This window comes from Oncorhynchus mykiss, chromosome 21 (genome assembly GCF_013265735.2).
Source record: "Oncorhynchus mykiss isolate Arlee chromosome 21, USDA_OmykA_1.1, whole genome shotgun sequence".
Taxonomy (NCBI): Eukaryota; Metazoa; Chordata; class Actinopteri; order Salmoniformes; family Salmonidae; genus Oncorhynchus; species Oncorhynchus mykiss.
The window spans coordinates 12,837,498-12,861,084 of NC_048585.1; the positions used below are offsets into that span (position 1 = coordinate 12,837,498).

Here is a 23,587-nt window from a genome sequence, read left to right on the forward strand (position 1 = left end):
AATTTGGATCACAGGTTATATAAAAAAAAGATACTTGTAGCTGTTTTTTTGGTTGCGTCATCGCATTACCAATCGAGCGGTCGTCATTGTTACCACAGCCACAAAGTCATAAACCCCGCCTTTCTACAATTTAGCTTCTTAAATGTTGATTTTATAACTAACCTTATGCATTGCCTTAAATTAGGTTCATTAAATGAAGCTCATTTTTGCTTTAAGGAATTTTTACAATAAAGTCAATATTGACTTTGTGACTGTGGTAACTAGTGGAAACACAATCGGTCGAGCACGTGCAACAAAGTTCCGACTTGTTGCGGACAGGTTTAGAAACTGATGTACAGTAACGTTACTCTGCTTGTTGTGGGTGGAGACAAAGAGGGTGGAGCAGAAATAATTAGGGAGTGGGATATCTCGCCTTCTTTACTATCTACGGGGGACATTCTACAATACTTGATTTTGCAGAGATTGGAGTGAATCATGCTAAACGTGTGGTTAGCGTATACATATAAAACCTGCAATATATCAGAATTGAAAACGTGAATTGAGAAGCCCCAGCCGATTCCATGTGTGTATTGCGCAAAAATAAATATAAAAAAAATGCTTTATTCAGTTTCGTAACATCAGTTAGCTAGCCAGACAGTGACTAGAAGAGTGCGCGACAAAATGAAGTGGCCGAAGCACAGAGAAAATATTTGGCCTGTCCTACACTTGCCTGGAAACCCGACATACAATTCTGGGTCGGGCAGAAATGTGAGATGCAGAGGAAACTTTACTGATTCAAACGTTACTTTCTGGTTTCCAGGCAAGCCCTAACGCAATATAGGCAACACCCGAGGGCTGCAAGAATAATGTGTAATGTGTTCATCGGAAATACTTTATTTTAAAGATGCACTATGTACACTGAACAAAAATATAAATGCAACATGCAACAATATCAAATATTTTACTGAGTTACAGTTCATTTAGGAAATCAGTCAATTCAAATAAATTAATTCTGCCCTAATCTATGGATTTCATATGACTGGGAATACAGATATGCATCTGTTGGTCCCAGATACCTTACAAAAAAAAGTTGGGATGTGAATCAGTCAGTATCTGGTGTGACCACTATTTGCTCATGCAGCTCAACACATCTCCTTCGCATAGAGTTGATCAGGCTGTTGATTGTGGCCTGTGGAATGTTGTCCCGCTGTGTGAAGTTGCTTGATATTAGCTGGAACTGTAATCGATGTGTGCGCTGTCGTACACATCGACCCAGAGCATCCCAAACATGCTCAATGTGTGGCATGTCTGGTGAGTATGCAGGCCATGGAAGAACTGGGACATTTTCAGCTTCCAGGAATTGTGTACAGATCCTTGCGACATGGGGCCGTGCACTTTTGCGGAGGATGAATGGTGATGGCGGCGGATGGCGGCCTCAGGATGTCATCACGGTATCTCTGTGCATTTAAATTACCATCAATAAAATGCAGTTTCTCGACCGTGTAAATTGGGGCCATGTCTTTGCAGATGTAAGTTGTAACGGCAGCTGTTATCTCCTTCCATCTTCGTGATTTTTTGCCATATGCTGTGCCGCGGGCAAAAGCCTCTTGCCATGTCTGAGTCAGGGGTTTGTTTTGAGCACTAGACTGTACTTTTTGGGGTCTCATCCGTAGACTCTCTCCGTACTGTTTCACATGATTCTTGCGTAGGTGGTAAGAGAGGTTAGTGGTGTTTGAGCCTGTTGTCAGAACTCTGACCTGCGACACGTCTTGTAGAGGACGGTTTTCTGGTCCGTGTCAGACTTGTCATACCCAAACCACGTCCATCTGACAGAAGTAGCCCCTCTTTTAGGTACGAGCTCCGTGTCTCCGTGCTCTGGGCCACGTTCACTCCATGTTTGTGTAGCAAATTTTGCAAAGTGTTGTCCAATTGACAAAATATTGGCGTAAAGAGTGTGATTTGCGACACATCGAAATAAACAGAGCATATTATGAAACGATAGACATTTTCTATCGTCACACAATATATATCGTCATATCGCCCCGCCCTATTTGCAACTACAGTTGAAGTGTTTTCTATTTACTTTTTAAGATTTTATCCATTCATATTTTATATTTTGTTACATGCTTAATTGAACATTTGCACAAAGGTTCTAAATAAAAGGAGAAATGATCAAATATGAGTAAGTACATTTTATTTGTTGAGTATAATTTAAAATGTAATAAGAAATAGGTCTTCACGTGGTCATTTTATATAAACTATTTATTCATTGAATTTACAGAAAATGTGCTATATAGGGACATGTATCATTATCTGGATATGAAATGACCTATATTGGGATATGAGATTTTGGCCATATCGCCCAGCCCTAGTCTGGGTTTGTGGGGTCGGTTGGATGTACTGCCAAATTCTCTAAAATGACATTGGAGGCGGCTTATGGTAGAGAAATTACATGAAATTCTCTGGCAACAGATCTGGTGGACATTTCTGCAGTAGGCATGCCAATTTAATTGCATGCTTGTGTTGTGTGATAATACTGCTCATTATAGAGTGGCCTTTTATTGCCACCGGCACAAGGTAGGTCTGTGTAAAGATCACGCTGCTTCATCAGCGTGTTGATATGCAACAACGGGCAGGTGGATGATCTTGGCAAAGGAGAACTGCTCACTAACAGGGATGTAAACAAATTTGTGCACAACATTTTTGAGAAATATGCTTTTTGTGCGTATGGAAAATGTATTGGATCCTTTATTTCAGCACATGAAACATGGGGCCAACACTTTACATGTTGCATTCATATTTTTGTTCAGTATAGACATTTCTCTGCCATTTCCTGGTTGGCAAAATTCTAATAGTTTGCCTAATTTCAGTTTATGTGACAAAACAAGCAAGTATAGTGTAGAAAATCATTTTACCATCTAAACCGCTGAGAAATATATTTTCCATAACCCTAAATATTGTATTTTCAGCTGTTTGAAGCTGTTGTACAAAACAAAGTGAAAGACACCAAATGAAATGCAGGTATGGGTAGCATAGAAATAGTGCACATAGAACAGATCTACCGCTTCTTAGACTTGCTTTCAATGATGTATCTATAACTCACATTTCTATGTGAATTTGGTTGGGTCACCCAAAAGTTACATATTGCAGCTTTAATGCATTTTTCCTGATTAACTAACATGTTTTCTTACCTATGCTGCTAAATAGCTAGCTAGCTAGGTTTGTTTGCCAATTTGAGGTTTAAGTTAGCCTAGCTAGCTAACTAGTAAAGATGGGACCCTGAAGACTATTCCCAAGTTATCTCAACAAAATAATAGGCAGAGAAAACCCTTGGTAAGCTCTTAGTACTACACTTTACATGGTTCTGAATGAATTATCTTCATATACAACAGCGTCCTTGTGTCTTTTACCACCGAATGCCAACTGTATTAGACTAGTTATTTATCTCAAACAGCTCACAGTCTCACTGTCAGAATTAGACGTCCATGTTTCTGCAACGTCACATTTCTAAGTTGTTCCAAACGTCACATTTCAAAGTGTTTAAGGTTAAGCTTAGACATGAACTCTGAATGGTTACGGTTTGGAATAGGCTTAAAACAAAAATATCAAAAACAATTTGCAACCTTTGGAATCAGAGAATGATCTGATGACCATCTGCCATCCCCGTCCACATTGCCCTAGCAAAACCAAAACCTACGTGAAGGTAACAGTGCTCACTGTTGCCTTTAGTGGCCGGGTACCACGTCATCTCCCGACATCAGACATATATGCTACCTAATATAATGTTCCCTACATTACTCATCTCATATGTATATGTATATACTGTACTCTATATAATCTACTGCATCCTTATGTAATACATGTATCACTAGCCACTTTAGCTATGCCACTTTGTTTACATACTCATCTCATATGTATATACTGCACTCAATACCATCTACTGTATCTTCCCTATGCCGCTCTGTACCATCACTCATTCATAAATCTTTATGTACATATTCTTTATCCCTTTACACTTGTGTCTATAAGGTAGTAGTTTTGGAATTGTTAGCTAGATTACTTGTTGGTTATTTCTACATTGTCGGAACTAGAAGCACAAGCATTTCGCTACACTCGCACTAACATCTGCTAACCATGTGTATGTGACAAATAAAATTTGATTTGATTTGATTTGGATGGCCCGTTGAACTGGCAGATTTTACTACAGTGGGCCTAATGCCTAATGAACATTCAAGGCAAATGCCTCCATCTGGTGGTGCAAAGTGAAACATCTCCCTGGTCCATACAGCTCCCCGGTCCAGGTATTGGTATGTGTAGTAAGGCTGTGTAGAAATGTAAAATATTCCTATGGAATAAAAGCACCAATCCCTGACTGCAAATATTCAAAAGTTGGAATATTGCCATCGTTCTGTTGTCATCGTACTGATATCTGATTTTGCCATCGTACATATACGACTGTTCAAAACATTTTCACATCTTGTTAGGATCCGTCCGGACGGGATACTTCCTGCAGATCAGATCAGTGCAATCCTATATTTAACAACAATTGGTCAGTTCTATCCACAAACCTTGGGACGTCCCTACCTTAAACGTCTAACCCTTTACCCGTTTAAATTTCAACTTCAATGGGGCAGGGACGTCCTAAGGATCTGAAAAGCACGAACCCATGAGAATGGTATGTTTCACATCCCATCATGCATTGCGGTGTGGTGTAGCTACATTATTATTTTTAAAATACAAACTATGCACACCTCGGGTTATCGAAACGTTTTGAACACATTTCAATCATAATATATGACTATTGCACACAAATTAGCACCACACTGTACCGCGACGTTATTATGAACCGTTTCCGTGAATTGTATCTTCTGTGGTGGCTACCTTGCCTTTTTCAAGATTTGAATCAGCTTTGCGCAGTGGCAGTATCGTAGCCTATGAGGTCTATCCGAGGCGCGATTATTGCTAGTTGAAAACTTTACCCAATACCCCGCCGTGACGACTTGAAATATAGTCGGCATTGGCAATTTTTGACGGTCTCTAAGGAGACTGATATTCTTGTTGAAAGTAAAGAAGTTTGGAAATAACTCGCAGTAGTGGTAATGTTTGTCTGGATTTTATTGAATGTGCCGTTATTTGCAGATATATTAATAAGTATTTGCAATATGAGATTTGTGTTGTCTCTGCACTTCCACGAAAATACGAATTGAACGTTTTAATTACATGCAGCGTGTGGCTACATACATCAGAGTGATTTGTATCTAGTGGGAGTGCGAGTTTGTAGACAGTTTGTCCATTAGCGAACTCTGCCTCCGATTTTGGAACTAGTTCAAACTGGTATGGTTTCCCATTGATCATATTGTCTGTTTTTCCCCCGCTGTTTACCGGTAGTTGGTTTTATGTTGCTACTACTGAGTGAGAGCAGGAAAAACAAAAGTACCCCAATCGAAAATGACTCAAGTAAAGTGAAAGTCACCCACTAAAATACTACTTGAGTAAAAACATTTTTTTTTTTTAAATACATGTACTTTTCTAAAATATACTTAAGTATCAAAAGTACAACTACAAATCATTTCAAATTACTTATATTATGCAAACCAGATAGCGCGATTTTTTGTATTTACGGAAAGCTAGGTGCACATTCCCAACGCTCAGGCATATTTTACAAATGAAGCATGTGTGTTTAGGGAGTCCGCCAGATCAGAGGCAATAGGGATGACCAGGGATGTTCTCTTTAATAAGCACGTGAATTTGACAATTTTCCTGTCCTGCTAAGCGTTCAAAATGTAACGAGTACTTTTGGGTGTTAAGGAATATATATATATATGTATGGAGTAAAAAGCACAATATTTTCTTAAAGAATGTAGTAAAGTAAAAGTAGCCAAAAATATAAATAGTAAAGTACAGACCCCCAAAAACTACTTAAGTAGTACTTTAAAGTTTTTTGAATGTATTCTACAGTGGTAGATTAAAACACTGTAGAATAATGAACCAGATATTTCACCGGATGTATAAAATTTAAATGTGAAGCATCCGTTTGGCGTTTCCACTCACTACCAAATATGGTGATGCGAGGAAGCCCAGTGCCCTGCAATGGATGTATAATTATTTTTTCCGAAATTCTGCACATTTACTAATCGATGAAGCTAGTGATGGGGAAACGAAGCTTCCTGAAGCATTGAGCATTTCCATACAATTGTGTCGAAAAATAGGTTAATTACACGAGGCTTTGATCAAAATAGTGTACACTAGTGGCACCTGCTGGTCAAAATAAGCCTTTTCCTATTCTACCGAAACGAATACCAGACGGTTATTCGACAAACTTGAAAATAAAAGAGAGCCGCACACTCCAGGAGCTCAGATGCAAACATTTAATTACCAACGTTTCGACGGTGGTTATTCGACAAAACACATCATTGGAGGTCATTGATAACGTGTTTCCGATAAAGCGATACAATATCGGCACACTGCTTAACGATTTCGATGCATGACTCCGAGCTCCCGGTATCAGACGTATCATCTTATCGCCATACATTTTTATGTTTCCAAAACTACAATCAGTAAAATAGTACAACGTTGCCAACGTTTCTAAAAAATAAAAAAAAAATGTTATTTCGGAGTGCAAGGGGGAATTGAGTTAATACACACGCGCACTGCACAGAGTCGTTCCAGCTAGAAGTAGTAAATACTTTACCGTAAGTACTGCTGTTTGGTTGGCTAGCGCAATTGAATTGTTGTCTATGATGAGTACATTTACATTATTTTATGCAATATTGAAACCTGGAGTTCTGTGATTGAGAAAATAGACATAGGACATGCTTCTACCATTTTGCACCTTAGGTATCCTCGTGTCGATAATATTGATCGCCATCATAGTTTTTAACGCATTGACCTCAATCATTACGGTACAATTCTATGGTGACGTTCTTTCTGATTTCGTAGCCACAATGAAATATCATAATACGCCACTTGTTCTGTTTATAAATGTAATATTTGTAGGATTAATAGGCCGTCCTTCAGTGTACACTACTGACAGTGTAGTCAGTAGTATATATTGTAACCTAAATACCTAGCTAGCTACAGTGAGCTAGAACACAATAAGTAGCTAGCTAGATTCATCAGCCGACTGCTAGACATAGCTACCGCTAACGTTACTGGTTAGTTAGCTAGCTAGTTAAGTTACAGTGATACCGCCACGTCTTCTTAACCTCCCACTGGGCTACTGAGTGACCATTTACAATGGCTGCTGCTAGAAAACGAACGCGATCAGGCATCGAAGATGTGAGAGACAGAAAAGCAAAGGTTATTAAAGACAGCGGTGAGAAGAGACACATCGCAGCCCTGATCCTGGCGAGGGGAGGCAGTAAGGGGATCCCCCTGAAAAATATCAAAATGCTAGCCGGTGTCCCCCTCATCGGATGGGTTCTGAGAGCTGCAGTGGACTCCAAACAGTTTGACAGGTAATTCAGTTCAATCTAATAGTCAAATGTCTTTCAATCTAACTACTGTATACGGAGTTGCTTTGATAGAAGCTTGGTAGGCTAGCTACATTACAACCCACATAAGAAAATGCCAGTTTACTATGATATTAATACCATAGTATTCACTGTAGTGTTTTGTATTATTCACTGTAGTGTAGTGTATTATTTACAGTTAACTATAGTATACATATTGTAGTAAAATAACTAGTATATACTATAGTATCATGTAGTGTTTTGTGGACTGTAGTATTTACTATAGTGTTTTTGTTTTTATCATCTCTCCTTACTAGAGACATACTAAAAGAGCAAATTTTCCATAACTTGTAGGTAGATAGGACTGGGGTGTGAACAGATAGGTCAGCACTTTACTATTTTCTAACTGTAGGGAACACAATACGTGTCCTATACTTGGCATGTGGGTTTCTCACTTATGGGTGGCAAAAATGGGGTTATAGAGGAGGAGAATGGGTAGGGTTTATGCAAATTACTGTAGGATTTACTATAGTTAAAAAGGGTAGTGTTTTTGGGGACATTACTGTAGCATTTACTATAGTATTCTACAGTATACTACAACATTCTCTACTAAGTACTACACATGAGCAAGGAATATCCTACAGTTTATTACAGAATTCTATTTTAAGTACTGTAGTATTCTATACTAAACTAGTATTTTTAAATGTGAGAAAGCATGTTGACATTCTTGTTTTGGGTGCATGGATAATATTGTTATTTGACAGTTAGTGTACTGTCTCTGAATGAACCCCCTGGTTTGGGCTTGGCCACACAAGACTGGATTGCACTGATGTAGCCTACTTGTTACAAAGCCTGAGGAATCAACTTGTTCTGTTCTTTCTCCCAGTGTGTGGGTATCAACTGACCATGATGACATTGAGAAGGTAGCCACGGCATGGGGAGCTCAGGTTCACCGCAGGAGCCCAGAGGTGTCCAAAGACTCCTCCAGCTCTCTTGACACCATCCAGGAATTCGCCCGATTAAACCCAGGTAGGGGGTGAATGTCAAGTGTATTTCCTTGATTCCTTGTGATCAGATCTTCTGCTCCAATGTGCTGTGAGAAGGAGACAAGGAGGGAGGCGTGAGGAAGATTCTCTGTGGCAACAGTGTCAACGTTGGTTATATTTTATTGTGACAGAACCACACCCTTTGTGACACTTCAACTATCTTTGTAATGACTGTTTGGCAGCACTTTGTTATAGATGTCAGCTGTTAATGTAATATATGCAGAACTTGTTTAGCCACTAGCTTGACTAAGGCTCTGGGACGGCATGTATCAAGCATCTCAGAGTAGGAATACTGATCTAGGATCAGGTCCCCCCGTCCATGTAGTCTTATTCATTGTGATCTATGAGGCAACATTTGGGTTTATCCCAATAAAGTGGGGCCCACTCCATAGCTTCAATTGACAACAGTGGCAGCATATACACAATTATTCAAATCTCATACTGTTTCTCATATTCTTCTGGTATCTCATAGTCTGCTGTGTGTTGTCCTCCTCCAGAGGTGGATGTGATCTGTCACATCCAGGCCACGTCTCCCTGCCTGCACCCCTTCCACCTGAAGGAGGCCCTGGAGATGATCACCAAGCAGGGCTTCACGTCCGTCTTCTCCGTGGTCCGACGACACCACTTCCGCTGGCAGGAGGTGAAGAAAGGAGGTACGGGACAGCCATGTGTTATGTTTAGGACCTCACACTTATTATCAGTTAACTGGAGAGGTTCCAACAAACTTAATGTTCAGGTCTGTCAGGAGGTGAAGAAAGGAGGTACGGGACAGCCATGTGTTATGTTTAGGACCTCACACTTATTATCAGTTAACTGGAGAGGTTCCAACAAACTTAATGTTCAGGTCTGTCAGGAGGTGAAGAAAGGAGGTACGGGACAGCCATGTGTTATGTTTAGGACCTCACACTTATTATCAGTTAACTGGAGAGGTTCCAACAAACTTAATGTTCAGGTCTGTCAGGAGGTGAAGAAAGGAGGTACGGGACAGCCATGTGTTATGTTTAGGACCTCACACTTATTATCAGTTAACTGGAGAGGTTCCAACAAACTTAATGTTCAGGTCTGTCAGGAGGTGAAGAAAGGAGGTACGGGACAGCCATGTGTTATGTTTAGGACCTCACACTTATTATCAGTAAACTGGAGAGGTTCCAACAAACTTAATGTTCAGGTCTGTCAGGAGGTGAAGAAAGGAGGTACGGGACAGCCATGTGTTATGTTTAGGACCTCACACTTATTATCAGTTAACTGGAGAGGTTCCAACAAACTTAATGTTCAGGTCTGTCAGGAGGTGAAGAAAGGAGGTACGGGACAGCCATGTGTTATGTTTAGGACCTTACACTTATTATCAGTTAACTGGAGAGGTTCCAACAAACTTAATGTTCAGGTCTGTCAGGAGGTGAAGAAAGGAGGTACGGGACAGCCATGTGTTATGTTTAGGACCTCACAGTTAGGCATGGTTTCCTGGATACAGATGAACCCTAATGCTGGATTACAAAGCCAGATCAATGGAGAATCTCCATAGAAAATGATTTGTAGTCCAGGATTAGGCTTAATCTCTGTGGGGGAGAAACACCCCTAGGCTACTTTATAATTCCATCCCTCTAGAGTTGTGTGTGTATAAGGTAGTTGTTGTGGAATTGTTAGATTACTGCACTGTCGGAACTAGAAGCACAAGCATTTCGCTACACTCGCATTAACATCTGCTAACCATGTGTATGTGACCATTAACAGCTGCTAACCATGTGTATGTGTCCATTAACATCTGCTAACCATGTGTATGTGTCCATTAACATCTGCTAACCATGTGTATGTGTCCATTAACATCTGCTAACCATGTGTATGTGACCAATACAATTTGATTTGAAGTAGGGTCAGGAGTTTTTCCTGTCCACGTGACTGTATCACAATAGAGAGATGGGGGTGTGATTAAACAAGTGAGTTTGTCTCCTGACCAGGTTATAACCAGAAACCAGACTATTTCCTATCAACTCATAATGATGATGCGTTCTCTCTCCTGTTCAGGTAGTGTAGCCACCCAGCCTCTCAACCTGGATCCATCCAACAGGCCCCGGAGACAGGACTGGGATGGAGAGCTGTGTGAGAACGGATCTTTCTATTTTTCCACCAGAGCCCTTATAGAGGAAGGTGTTTTGCAGGTAACTTTCACCAGGCCCCTAAAGGGACCCATAGTCACAAAGCGCCTCAGGAAGGAGTGCTGGTCTAGGATCAGTTTTCCCTTTTCGATTGAAAGAATAGTGAGGAGACCATCTGAACTTCAACTTCTTTAATACCCTGATGCACGCAGGACAATACACACAGGGATGATAATGAGAGAATTATAAACCTGTTGATTTAATATAATAACTTATGCCATTTAGCAGATATGCCATTTTATCCACAGCAACGTAGTCATGCTTGCAGACATAAGTATGGGTGGAACCCACTACCCTGTCGTTACAAGCACCATGCTCTACCAACTGAGCTGCCGAGGCCCACAGGAGAGTTCCTCCTTTAATTGTCACACAAGACTGCTACTTGATTGGTTAATATACACTGTGGGTAGGCTGAATGTAAAATATAAGTGACATTTGTACATACAGGAGAAGATGAATCATATCTAGAAAAGGTATTCTAGAAACAGTGGTCTGGTAAGAGGCAGGGTAAACCATGGGGTTTGTCGAATAAGACCCAAACTAGTGTTCAGCTGCTTGATGAGGAACGAGTGTTCTACGTGATCTTCAACACCAGTCTGTAGGCTCTGGAAGTATATGTGAAGGGATACATTCTCTGTAAGCAAATTGCATTTGAGTAATTGGTCGTCAGGTTTATATTGCAGTCTGGCCAGTCCAGCCAGCTCTTCTGTCTCGACATACATGTTGCTTTGGCCACTAAGAGTTTTCACTATTCTGCTGTTTTTAAAGTTTAAACAAGGATCGGTTCTTAAGGCCTCATCAGTCTGGTTATTAGTTGATCATAGGTCACAGTCAATAGTTACTCAATTAATTTTTGCATGTTCAGCATAGGAAAGCCTGTAGTGTGTGTGTGTGTGTGTGTCTAGTCCATCCAACCTTAATCTGTGTGTGTGTGTGTGTGTAAGAGAAATTCCTCTTCATTAGTTTATTAGTAACATTCCCCAACAATAACACTCTGTATGCAGTATGACTAAGATGATGTGGACAGGGAGGACCTGATCCTAGATACAGACCCAGATGTTTATCTCTGCTGCTGCTGCTGACAAAGCATATTTCCTTCCTGGGATCAATAACGTATTTATTCATTCAGCCTGACTAGAAACAACATACACACTGAGAGATGGACTGATCTGTGATACTACTAGATATTCTATTGTCAACTGGTGTTTTGAATGCTAATAGAAATGCCTTTTGTGTTGTTGTCTTTCTCAGGGGGGGAAGTGGGCTTACTATGAGATGCTGCCAGAGTACAGTGTGGATATTGATGTGGATATCGACTGGCCCGTGGCAGAACAGAGAGTACTGAGGTAGTCTGAAATCACTGACCTAGAATTTCAAGTTCACTCTCTGTTGAAGTCATTCACTCCGAACCACCTCTCTCTCTGTCTGTCTCTGTCTCTCTCTCTCTGTCTGTCTCTGTCTCTCTGTCTGTCTCTGTCTCTCTGTCTGTCTCTGTCTCTCTCTCTCTGAAAGTGTTTATTTGAATGCACTTTAAATATAATTAGATTTTGTGGTAAAGCAACACAATGAATAATGCTGTAACACAGAGGAGTGGTTGTCCAAATGTTGTCCCTGTGTGTGTTGTTCCTGTCCAGGTTTGGTTACTTTGGCCTGGACAAGCCTGAGGTGGTGCGTCTGCTGCTGTGTAACGTCTCCGGCTGTCTGACTGACGGCCGCGTCCTCATCTCTGTCTCTGGAGAGGAGATGGTCTCAGTCAACACCAGAGATACTATGGGTATCCGCATGCTGCAGAGAGAGGGGGTGGAGGTACAGATACAGAACATATAGAACAAACACACACACTGCAGAGAGAGGGGGTGGAGGTACAGATACTGAACATATAGAACACACACACTGCAGAGAGAGGGGGTGGAGGTACAGATACTGAACATATAGAACACACACACTGCAGAGAGACGGAGTGGAGGTACAGATACTGTACATATAGAACACACACATTGCAGAGAGAGGGGGTGGAGGTACAGATACTGTACATATAGAACACACACACTGCAGAGAGAGGGAGTGGAGGTACAGATACTGTACATATAGAACACACACACTGCAGAGAGAGGGAGTGGAGGTACAGATACTGTACATATAGAACACACACACTGCAGAGAGAGGGAGTGGAGGTACAGATACTGTACTTACAGAACATATAGAACACACACACTGCAGAGAGAGGGGGTGGAGGTACAGATACTGTACATACAGAACATATAGAACACACACACTGCAGAGAGAGGGGGTGGAGGTACAGATACTGTACATATAGAACACACACACTGCAGAGAGCGGGAGTGGAGGTACAGATACTGTACATATAGAACACACACACTGCAGAGAGAGGGAGTGGAGGTACAGATACTGTACATATAGAACACACACACTGCAGAGAGAGGGAGTGGAGGTACAGATACTGTACATACAGAACATATAGAACACACACACTGCAGAGAGAGGGAGTGGAGGTACAGATACTGTACATATAGAACACACACACTGCAGAGAGAGGGAGTGGAGGTACAGATACTGTACATACAGAACATATAGAACACACACACTGCAGAGAGAGGGAGTGGAGGTACAGATACTGTACATACAGAACATATAGAACACACACACTGCAGAGAGAGGGGGTGGAGGTACAGATACTGTACATATAGAACACACACACTGCAGAGAGAGGGAGTGGAGGTACAGATACTGTACATATAGAACACACACACTGCAGAGAGCGGGAGTGGAGGTACAGATACTGTACATATAGAACACACACACTGCAGAGAGAGGGAGTGGAGGTACAGATACTGTACATATAGAACACACACACTGCAGAGAGAGGGAGTGGAGGTACAGATACTGTACATACAGAACATATAGAACACACACACTGCAGAGAGAGGGAGTGGAGGTACAGATACTGTACATATAGAACACACACACTGCAGAGAGAGGGAGTGGAGGTACAGATACTGTACATACAGAACATATAGAACACACACACTGCAGAGAGAGGGAGTGGAGGTACAGATACTGTACATATAGAACACACACACTGCAGAGAGAGGGGGTGGAGGTACAGATACTGTACATATAGAACACACACACTGCAGAGAGAGGGAGTGGAGGTACAGATACTGTACATATAGAACACACACACTGCAGAGAGAGGGGGTGGAGGTACAGATACTGTACATATAGAACACACACACTGCAGAGAGACGGAGTGGAGGTACAGATACTGTACATACAGAACATATAGAACACACACTGCAGAGAGAGGGAGTGGAGGTACAGATACTGTACATATAGAACACACACACTGCAGAGAGAGGGAGTGGAGGTACAGATACTGTACATATAGAACACACACACTGCAGAGAGAGGGAGTGGAGGTACAGATACTGTACATATAGAACACACACACTGCAGAGAGACGGAGTGGAGGTACAGATACTGTACATATAGAACACACACACTGCAGAGAGAGGGAGTGGAGGTACAGATACTGTACATACAGAACATATAGAACACACACACTGCAGAGAGAGGGAGTGGAGGTACAGATACTGTACATATAGAACACACACACTGCAGAGAGAGGGGGTGGAGGTACAGATACTGTACATATAGAACACACACACTGCAGAGAGAGGGAGTGGAGGTACAGATACTGTACATATAGAACACACACACTGCAGAGAGAGAGAGTGGAGGTACAGATACTGTACATATAGAACACACACACTGCAGAGAGAGGGAGTGGAGGTACAGATACTGTACATACAGAACATATAGAACACACACACTGCAGAGAGAGGGAGTGGAGGTACAGATACTGTACATATAGAACACACACACTGCAGAGAGAGGGAGTGGAGGTACAGATACTGTACATACAGAACATATAGAACACACACACTGCAGAGAGAGGGAGTGGAGGTACAGATACTGTACATATAGAACACACACACTGCAGAGAGAGGGGGTGGAGGTACAGATACTGTACATATAGAACACACACACTGCAGAGAGAGGGAGTGGAGGTACAGATACTGTACATATAGAACACACACACTGCAGAGAGACGGAGTGGAGGTACAGATACTGTACATATAGAACACACACTGCAGAGAGAGGGGGTGGAGGTACAGATACTGTACATATAGAACACACACACTGCAGAGAGAGGGAGTGGAGGTACAGATACTGTACATACAGAACATATAGAACACACACACTGCAGAGAGAGGGAGTGGAGGTACAGATACTGTACATATAGAACACACACACTGCAGAGAGAGGGGGTGGAGGTACAGATACTGTACATATAGAACACACACACTGCAGAGAGAGGGAGTGGAGGTACAGATACTGTACATATAGAACACACACACTGCAGAGAGAGGGAGTGGAGGTACAGATACTGTACATATAGAACACACACACTGCAGAGAGAGGGGGTGGAGGTACAGATACTGTACATATAGAACACACACACTGCAGAGAGAGGGGGTGGAGGTACAGATACTGTACATATAGAACACACACACTGCAGAGAGAGGGAGTGGAGGTACAGATACTGTACATATAGAACACACACACTGCAGAGAGAGGGTGGAGGTACAGATACTGTACATATAGAACACACACACTGCAGAGAGAGGGAGTGGAGGTACAGATACTGTACATATAGAACACACACACTGCAGAGAGAGGGGGTGGAGGTACAGATACTGTACATATAGAACACACACACTGCAGAGAGAGGGGGTGGAGGTACAGATACTGTACATATAGAACACACACACTGCAGAGAGAGGGAGTGGAGGTACAGATACTGTACATATAGAACACACACACTGCAGAGAGAGGGGGTGGAGGTACAGATACTGTACATATAGAACACACACACTGCAGAGAGAGGGGGTGGAGGTACAGATACTGTACATATAGAACACACACACTGCAGAGAGAGGGGGTGGAGGTACAGATACTGTACATATAGAACACACACACTGCAGAGAGAGGGAGTGGAGGTACAGATACTGTACATATAGAACACACACACTGCAGAGAGAGGGTGGAGGTACAGATACTGTACATATAGAACACACACACTGCAGAGAGAGGGAGTGGAGGTACAGATACTGTACATATAGAACACACACACTGCAGAGAGAGGGGGTGGAGGTACAGATACTGTACATATAGAACACACACACTGCAGAGAGAGGGGGTGGAGGTACAGATACTGTACATATAGAACACACACACTGCAGAGAGAGGGAGTGGAGGTACAGATACTGTACATATAGAACACACACACTGCAGAGAGAGGGGGTGGAGGTACAGATACTGTACATATAGAACACACACACTGCAGAGAGAGGGGGTGGAGGTACAGATACTGTACATATAGAACACACACACTGCAGAGAGAGGGAGTGGAGGTACAGATACTGTACATATAGAACACACACACTGCAGAGAGAGGGAGTGGAGGTACAGATACTGTACATATAGAACACACACACTGCAGAGAGAGGGGGTGGAGGTACAGATACTGTACATATTGATCACACACACTGCAGAGAGAGGGAGTGGAGGTACAGATACTGTACATACAGAACATATAGAACACACACACTGCAGAGAGAGGGAGTGGAGGTACAGATACTGTACATATAGAACACACACACTGCAGAGAGAGGGAGTGGAGGTACAGATACTGTACATATAGAACACACACACTGCAGAGAGAGGGGGTGGAGGTACAGATACTGTACATATAGAACACACACACTGCAGAGAGACGGAGTGGAGGTACAGATACTGTACATATAGAACACACACACTGCAGAGAGAGGGAGTGGAGGTACAGATACTGTACATATAGAACACACACACTGCAGAGAGAGGGAGTGGAGGTACAGATACTGTACATATAGAACACACACACACTGCAGAGAGAGGGAGTGGAGGTACAGATACTGTACATATAGAACACACACTGCAGAGAGAGGGGGTGGAGGTACAGATACTGTACATATAGAACACACACTGCAGAGAGAGGGAGTGGAGGTACAAAGATAATGTGATGAATACGGGTGATTCATTCATTGTTTTAAAAGATCACATATGATCACACAACATTTGAATGGTTTATTTCACAAATTTGACATTGCAAAGTATCAATGTCAACCGATGCTGAATTGTTTGACACATTTAACATAAATACACTATGCACAATGAAAAAACAACAACAACAACTTTAAAATGGTTGAGCAGCCTAGTCATGTATGAGTCTGGTTGAGCAGCCTAGTCATGTATGAGTCTGGTTGAGCAGCCTAGTCATGTATGAGTCTGGTTGAGCAGCCTAGTCATGTATGAGTCTGGTTGAGCAGCCTAGTCATGTATGAGTCTGGTTGAGCAGCCTAGTCATGTATGATTCTGGTTGAGCAGCCTAGTCATGTATGAGTCTGGTTGAGCAGCCTAGTCATGTATGATTCTGGTTGAGCAGCCTAGTCATGTATGAGTCTGGTTGAGCAGCCTAGTCATGTATGAGTCTGGTTGAGCAGCCTAGTCATGTATGATTCTGGTTGAGCAGCCTAGTCATGTATGATTCTGGTTGAGCAGCCTAGTCATGTATGAGTCTGGTTGAGCAGCCTAGTCATGTATGATTCTGGTTGAGCAGCCTAGTCATGTATGAGTCTGGTTGAGCAGCCTAGTCATGTATGAGTCTGGTTGAGCAGCCTAGTCATGTATGATTCTGGTTGAGCAGCCTAGTCATGTATGAGTCTGGTTGAGCAGCCTAGTCATGTATGAGTCTGGTTGAGCAGCCTAGTCATGTATGATTCTGGTTGAGCAGCCTAGTCATGTATGAGTCTGGTTGAGCAGCCTAGTCATGTATGATTCTGGTTGAGCAGCCTAGTCATGTATGATTCTGGTTGAGCAGCCTAGTCATGTATGAGTCTGGTTGAGCAGCCTAGTCATGTATGAGTCTGGTTGAGCAGCCTAGTCATGTATGAGTCTGGTTGAGCAGCCTAGTCATGTATGATTCTGGTTGAGCAGCCTAGTCATGTATGATTCTGGTTGAGCAGCCTAGTCATGTATGATTCTGGTTGAGCAGCCTAGTCATGTATGAGTCTGGTTGAGCAGCCTAGTCATGTATGATTCTGGTTGAGCAGCCTAGTCATGTATGATTCTGGTTGAGCAGCCTAGTCATGTATGAGTCTGGTTGAGCAGCCTAGTCATGTATGAGTCTGGTTGAGCAGCCTAGTCATGTATGAGTCTGGTTGAGCAGCCTAGTCATGTATGATTCTGGTTGAGCAGCCTAGTCATGTATGATTCTGGTTGAGCAGCCTAGTCATGTATGAGTCTGGTTGAGCAGCCTAGTCATGTATGAGTCTGGTTGAGCAGCCTAGTCATGTATGAGTCTGGTTGAGCAGCCTAGTCATGTATTATTCTGGTTGAGCAGCCTAGTCATGTATGAGTCTGGTTGAGCAGCCTAGTCATGTATGAGTCTGGTTGAGCAGCCTAGTCATGTATGAGTCTGGTTGAGCAGCCTAGTCATGTATGAGTCTGGTTGAGCAGCCTAGTCATGTATGAGTCTGGTTGAGCAGCCTAGTCATGTATGATTCTGGTTGAGCAGCCTAGTCATGTATGAGTCTGGTTGAGCAGCCTAGTCATGTATGATTCTGGTTGAGCAGCCTAGTCATGTATGAGTCTGGTTGAGCAGCCTAGTCATGTATGATTCTGGTTGAGCAGCCTAGTCATGTATGAGTCTGGTTGAGCAGCCTAGTCATGTATGAGTCTGGTTGAGCAGCCTAGTCATGTATGATTCTGGTTGAGCAGCCTAGTCATGTATGATTCTGGTTGAGCAGCCTAGTCATGTATGAGTCTGGTTGAGCAGCCTAGTCATGTATGAGTCTGGTTGAGCAGCCTAGTCATGTATGAGTCTGGTTGAGCAGCCTAGTCATGTATGATTCTGGTTGAGCAGCCTAGTCATGTATGAGTCTGGTTGAGCAGCCTAGTCATGTATGAGTCTGGTTGAGCAGCCTAGTCATGTATGATTCTGGTTGAGCAGCCTAGTCATGTATGAGTCTGGTTGAGCAGCCTAGTCATGTATGAGTCTGGTTGAGCAGCCTAGTCATGTATGAGTCTGGTTGAGCAGCCTAGTCATGTATGATTCTGGTTGAGCAGCCTAGTCATGTATGAGTCTGGTTGAGCAGCCTAGTCATGTATGATTCTGGTTGAGCAGCCTAGTCATGTATGAGTCTGGTTGAGCAGCCTAGTCATGTATGATTCTGGTTGAGCAGCCTAGTCATGTATGATTCTGGTTGAGCAGCCTAGTCATGAATGCTTTCTGAATGCCTGTAAATCCACTCCACCTACTGCTGTTTTAATAACCATTAGAAAACAATCTACCTCAAGGTGTCTTGTCATAGCTGACACCATTCTTTCTGGGCAGTGACAGTTAACCTCTCTTAACATGTTCAACTTGAAGCAGCATTAAGCTACAATAAAATAAACAAAAAACAATCCTATCATTTTACATTTTAGTCATTTAGCTGACAATCAACCAGAGCGACTTACATGAGCAAGTAGGGTTAAGTGCCTTGGTCAAGGGCACATTGACAGATTTTTCCCCTAGTAATCTCGGGTTCGGTTACTGGCCCAACGCTGTAACCCGCTAGGCTACCCGGTGTCCCTTGTTTGGCTTTGTGGCAGTATTAAAGATACAGGAAGTTAGGTAGAACCAGTTGGGTTTGCTTTGCTAAGCTCTTACCAGAACAGGATGTTTCACACCGGCTGCTCCTGCTCCTAGATTTAGACCACAGTTTATCACTGAAACCTCCGCCCATTAAACACACACACAGGATACTATTGACTCCGTCATGTGACTTTATTAGTTTGAGTTTCATCGTACCCTCTAAGAGAACACTTCTCAAATGACATCCTTCTACACATTATTGGCCCAACCGTGTTTTATTATTATTATTATTATTATTATTATTATTATTATTGGCCCAACCGTGTTTTATTATTATTATTATTATTATTATTATTATTATTATTATTATTGGCCCAACCATGTTTTCTACTATTATTGTCTTTCTTCCAGGTGATCTTGATCTCGTCCGGTGAGGACCCTGTGACCAAGGCCCTGGCTGACAATCTATCCCAGAGGACAGGCTGCGAGGTCAGGCAGCTGGGCAAAGACATCCAGGGTGAGGTCAAAGCCATGATGGATGACAAGGATCTGGACTGGAAGGAGGTCGCCTATATGGGTAAACTCACTGTTATTATCAATTAACAATTTACTGCTACTACTACTACTACTACTGCTACTACTACTACTACTACTGCTACTACTACTACTACTGCTACTACTACTACTACTACTGCTACTACTACTACTACTACTGCTACTACTGCTACTACAACTACTAATAGTAGTTAGTTATATAGCACAGTTTGAAATATAGTGGAATCTCAAGGTTCTTAACCTTCTATTTTGAGTAATACTTGTGTGTTCATGTCAATCAAACATATGAAGATCTTTATTTGGAGCCCTTCTGAGATGGAAAGGTAGAACAGGTTAGATATCTCTCAGGAATGTGACCGTAGCAGCGGTGTTTGATAACCACGTATCAATGAAACTATCAGACAGTAAATGTCAACAGTAAAGTTTGAACCAGTTGAACCTGATTGTGATTGTCATGGTGACCACACTACACTCTGTTATGGAACAGTATCTGCTCATTCCGTGTTTCACTCCTCCTTATCTCTCTCGCTATCTTCTCAACCCTTCATCTCTCTCCTCTCATCCCTCTGTTCTCTCTTGCCAGGAACTGATTGTAAGTTCTTCACTCATAAATAACTTGTCTGATTAAATAGCTCCTCTATTAGTAAGGAGAGACAGGGAGAAACTGTCTGATTAAATAGCTCCTCTATTAGTAAGGAGAGACAGGGAGAAACTGTCTGATTAAATAGCTCCTCTATTAGTAAGGAGAGACAGGGAGAAACTGTCTGATTAAATAGCTCCTCTATTAGTAAGGAGAGACAGGGAGAAACTGTCTGATTAAATAGCTCCTCTATTAGTAAGGAGAGACAGGGAGAAACTGTCTGATTAAATAGCTCCTCTATTAGTAAGGAGAGACAGGGAGAAACTGTCTGATTAAATAGCTCCTCTATTAGTAAGGAGAGACAGGCAGAAACTGTCTGATTAAATAGCTCCTCTATTAGTAAGGAGAGACAGGGAGAAACTGTCTGATTAAATAGCTCCTCTATTAGTAAGGAGAGACAGGGAGAAACGGTCTGATTAAATAGAGTATCTATTAGTAAGGAGAGACAGGGAGAAACTGTGTTGTATATTTTATTCAGAGTCCAGTTTTGGTTAAGTGATCATTTGTATTTCCCCTCTGCGTGTATGCTAGGCTACAACCCGGGTATGGGCGAGGGGACGGTCTAAAGTTATACTGTTACATATGCTAGACTACCACTGCAGAACACTTCATTTGCATGCCACTGCCAGTCACTGAATATTTACAGCCAAGGTGAGAAGGGAGGTGCCAGCAGTCAAATCCTGGAGAATTTGGGATTCAATTTTAATTGAATCAAATTTAGTTGATTTCTGTAATTCAAATTCTATGATATCCCTAAGCCCAAAATCAGAAACTATATCAAAATAAATATGATTATCTTAAATCATGTCATATTTTTGCATGTTTGTGTTATGTTTTTGCAACATACTAATTAATCATCCTAAGAATACTTCAAGAACCACCTTATGGACACTTTAATAGAAACATTTCATCCCTCCATCTCTCCCTCCTACAGGTAATGATGCACCAGATGTTGACTGTCTGAACCTGGCTGGGCTGAGTGCAGTACCCCGGGACGCCCCAGTGGTGGCGATCAACGCTGCTAAATACTCCTGCCACAATGCTGCAGGCCTGGGGGCTGTGAGGGAGTTTTCTGAACACATCCTGCTGCTCAAGAAGAAGGCCAAGTCTCAGATGGAACAGGACCGCATCCACAGAAATGCATTCTAAACTCTAGAATGTGTTCTAAAGTCACAGAAATACATTCTAAACTCTAGAATGTGTTCTAAAGTCACAGAAATACATTCTAAACTCTAGAATGTGTTCTAAAGTCACAGAAATACATTCTAAACTCTAGAATGTGTTCTAAAGTCACATAAATACATTCTAAACTCTAGAATGTGTTCTAAAGTCACATAAATACATTCTAAACTCGAATGTGTTCTAAAGTCACAAAGTCACAGAAATACATTCTAAACTCTAAAATGTGTTCTAAAGTAGGGATAGGCATTAGAAATAATATCATGACATTTTATCGGATATCCAGATAGTTTTAATCATGGACACTTGTTTGCTGTGCAGCCTGCAGGACTCGGGAGATACTGTGTGGACAGGGACCAGGGGTGTGCGACAAAGGAGGGAGAGAAAAAGTAGCCCCTGACTCGCGCTAGTTAGACACTTGTAAATGCCATAGGTTATCTATCATCCAATATGGCAGATTAAACAGCCTATACTGAAGGTTGCTCATTGTAGGCTACTCCTCATTTAGTTGACTTAATTCTGTCATTTTAATTCAACTTTTCTTTCATTGCTTTGAGATCTCCCACTTCACGTTGCTACACATGGAGCCTCTGACTGTAGTGTCAACAACAGCAAGCTAAGTGAAACCTGTGTAGGCTACTGTATGTATTTTTAAAACTATATTCACATTATTAAATGAAGAATTCCAAATGTCATGAGTGTAGAAATGTCCCATAGATCATTTTATTCCGTTAAGATGAAGCCTTGTCATTGTTGAAATAGGCCTGTGTATACGAATACTAATGTCTGTTTGAATAACTGTGCCCATTGCTAGTTTTTACAGGTTGTCAGATCAAGGTAGTTTGGGTTTTATATCGCTACAGGTTGTGTTGACAAAAATGAATGTCTTTATTTTAAATGAAGTAGTATACAGGAGGCCTTTCATTTACTTGAGATTGATTGTTTTTCTCTCCACTTTTTAATGTTCTGTCTTAATTTTGGGGGGAAAGTATTAGGATATTAACATGGAGTTGCACTGAGATTCTTGTTGTTTGGGGTGTTTACTTTTGTATTTTGCCTGCAATTTGTTTGTCAAATTATATATGATCATAAACGTAAGAAACACTTTCTTATTCTCCTGCTTTAATCTGAACTCTTCTAGAAATGACTTTAGCCTTATAACTCCATACCACAATCTGATGAGGTGTATCTGATGGGGTGGTTCACATACATCTTGCCACCAGATGGCAGTGTAGCGCCTCATCAAACCTCAGTTGGGGGAAAGAACTGAATGACAACATTAACCTTGTATAACCATCAAGAAGTTTCACAGGCTTTCCTGTTCAGGCTTTCACTCAGTTGTAGCAAGATCCAACCAAATAATTGTAAAACAACACACGTGATCATACAGTATAAGATATCGTTCTTAATTTATAGCATTGTGTGGCGATTTCCATCTATCTATGTTGCAGAGATCAGAACAGCCAGCAAACGTGTGGCGAGCTGGCATTTGTCCAAGAACTATTGATTTGGTTACATAGATTAGTGAGAAAATTGACAGGGCTACTCAGTGCTTGGAGAGGAAACATCCAAGTGGATGAGAAGGCATATGAAACATGGCTTCAGTTCATCAGAAGAGTTGACACTGGTAGTGGAGTGGTCATGCCCTCTTAATCAGGGAACAGGAGGGGACTTGGCTGTAAATAGCAGATCCATTCCATTACAGCAGCTCCATCATAGGTTTGGGAACATGTTTCTCCATGAAGTTAAACTCGGACATCTCAGAATTCACAACGTGAAACACGGGCTGCCCATCTCGCCCACTTGACTCATCAAAGTAGGCC

At 41.9% G+C, this 23,587-nt stretch overlaps 1 protein-coding gene and 1 non-coding gene across 5 annotated transcripts; both read left to right on the forward strand.

The window, feature by feature from the left end:
* The first annotated feature begins 4,884 nt into the window (after positions 1-4,884).
* LOC118943029 lies at positions 4,885-5,025 on the forward strand. Its single transcript, XR_005038765.1, has one exon. It is a non-coding gene; the product is annotated as a U4 spliceosomal RNA (small nuclear RNA).
* A 1,580-nt stretch (positions 5,026-6,605) lies between these two features.
* On the forward strand, positions 6,606-22,871 carry LOC118942883 (N-acylneuraminate cytidylyltransferase-like). 4 transcript variants are annotated; one of them, XM_036956943.1, is made up of 9 exons: positions 6,606-7,436; positions 8,317-8,459; positions 8,974-9,129; positions 10,499-10,632; positions 11,881-11,975; positions 12,264-12,435; positions 19,802-19,967; positions 21,520-21,727; positions 21,768-22,871. In XM_036956943.1, the coding sequence occupies exons 1-9, from the start codon at positions 7,216-7,218 to the stop codon at positions 21,772-21,774; spliced, it is 1,302 nt and encodes a 433-aa protein (XP_036812838.1). In that variant the 5' UTR covers positions 6,606-7,215; the 3' UTR covers positions 21,775-22,871. The 4 variants fall into 4 exon arrangements, with proteins under 4 accessions (XP_036812838.1, XP_036812839.1, XP_036812840.1 ...); XM_036956944.1 differs by having other exon boundaries at positions 21,520-21,723; positions 21,764-22,871; XM_036956945.1 differs by having other exon boundaries at positions 21,520-21,723; positions 21,804-22,871.
* The last annotated feature ends 716 nt before the right edge of the window (positions 22,872-23,587 follow it).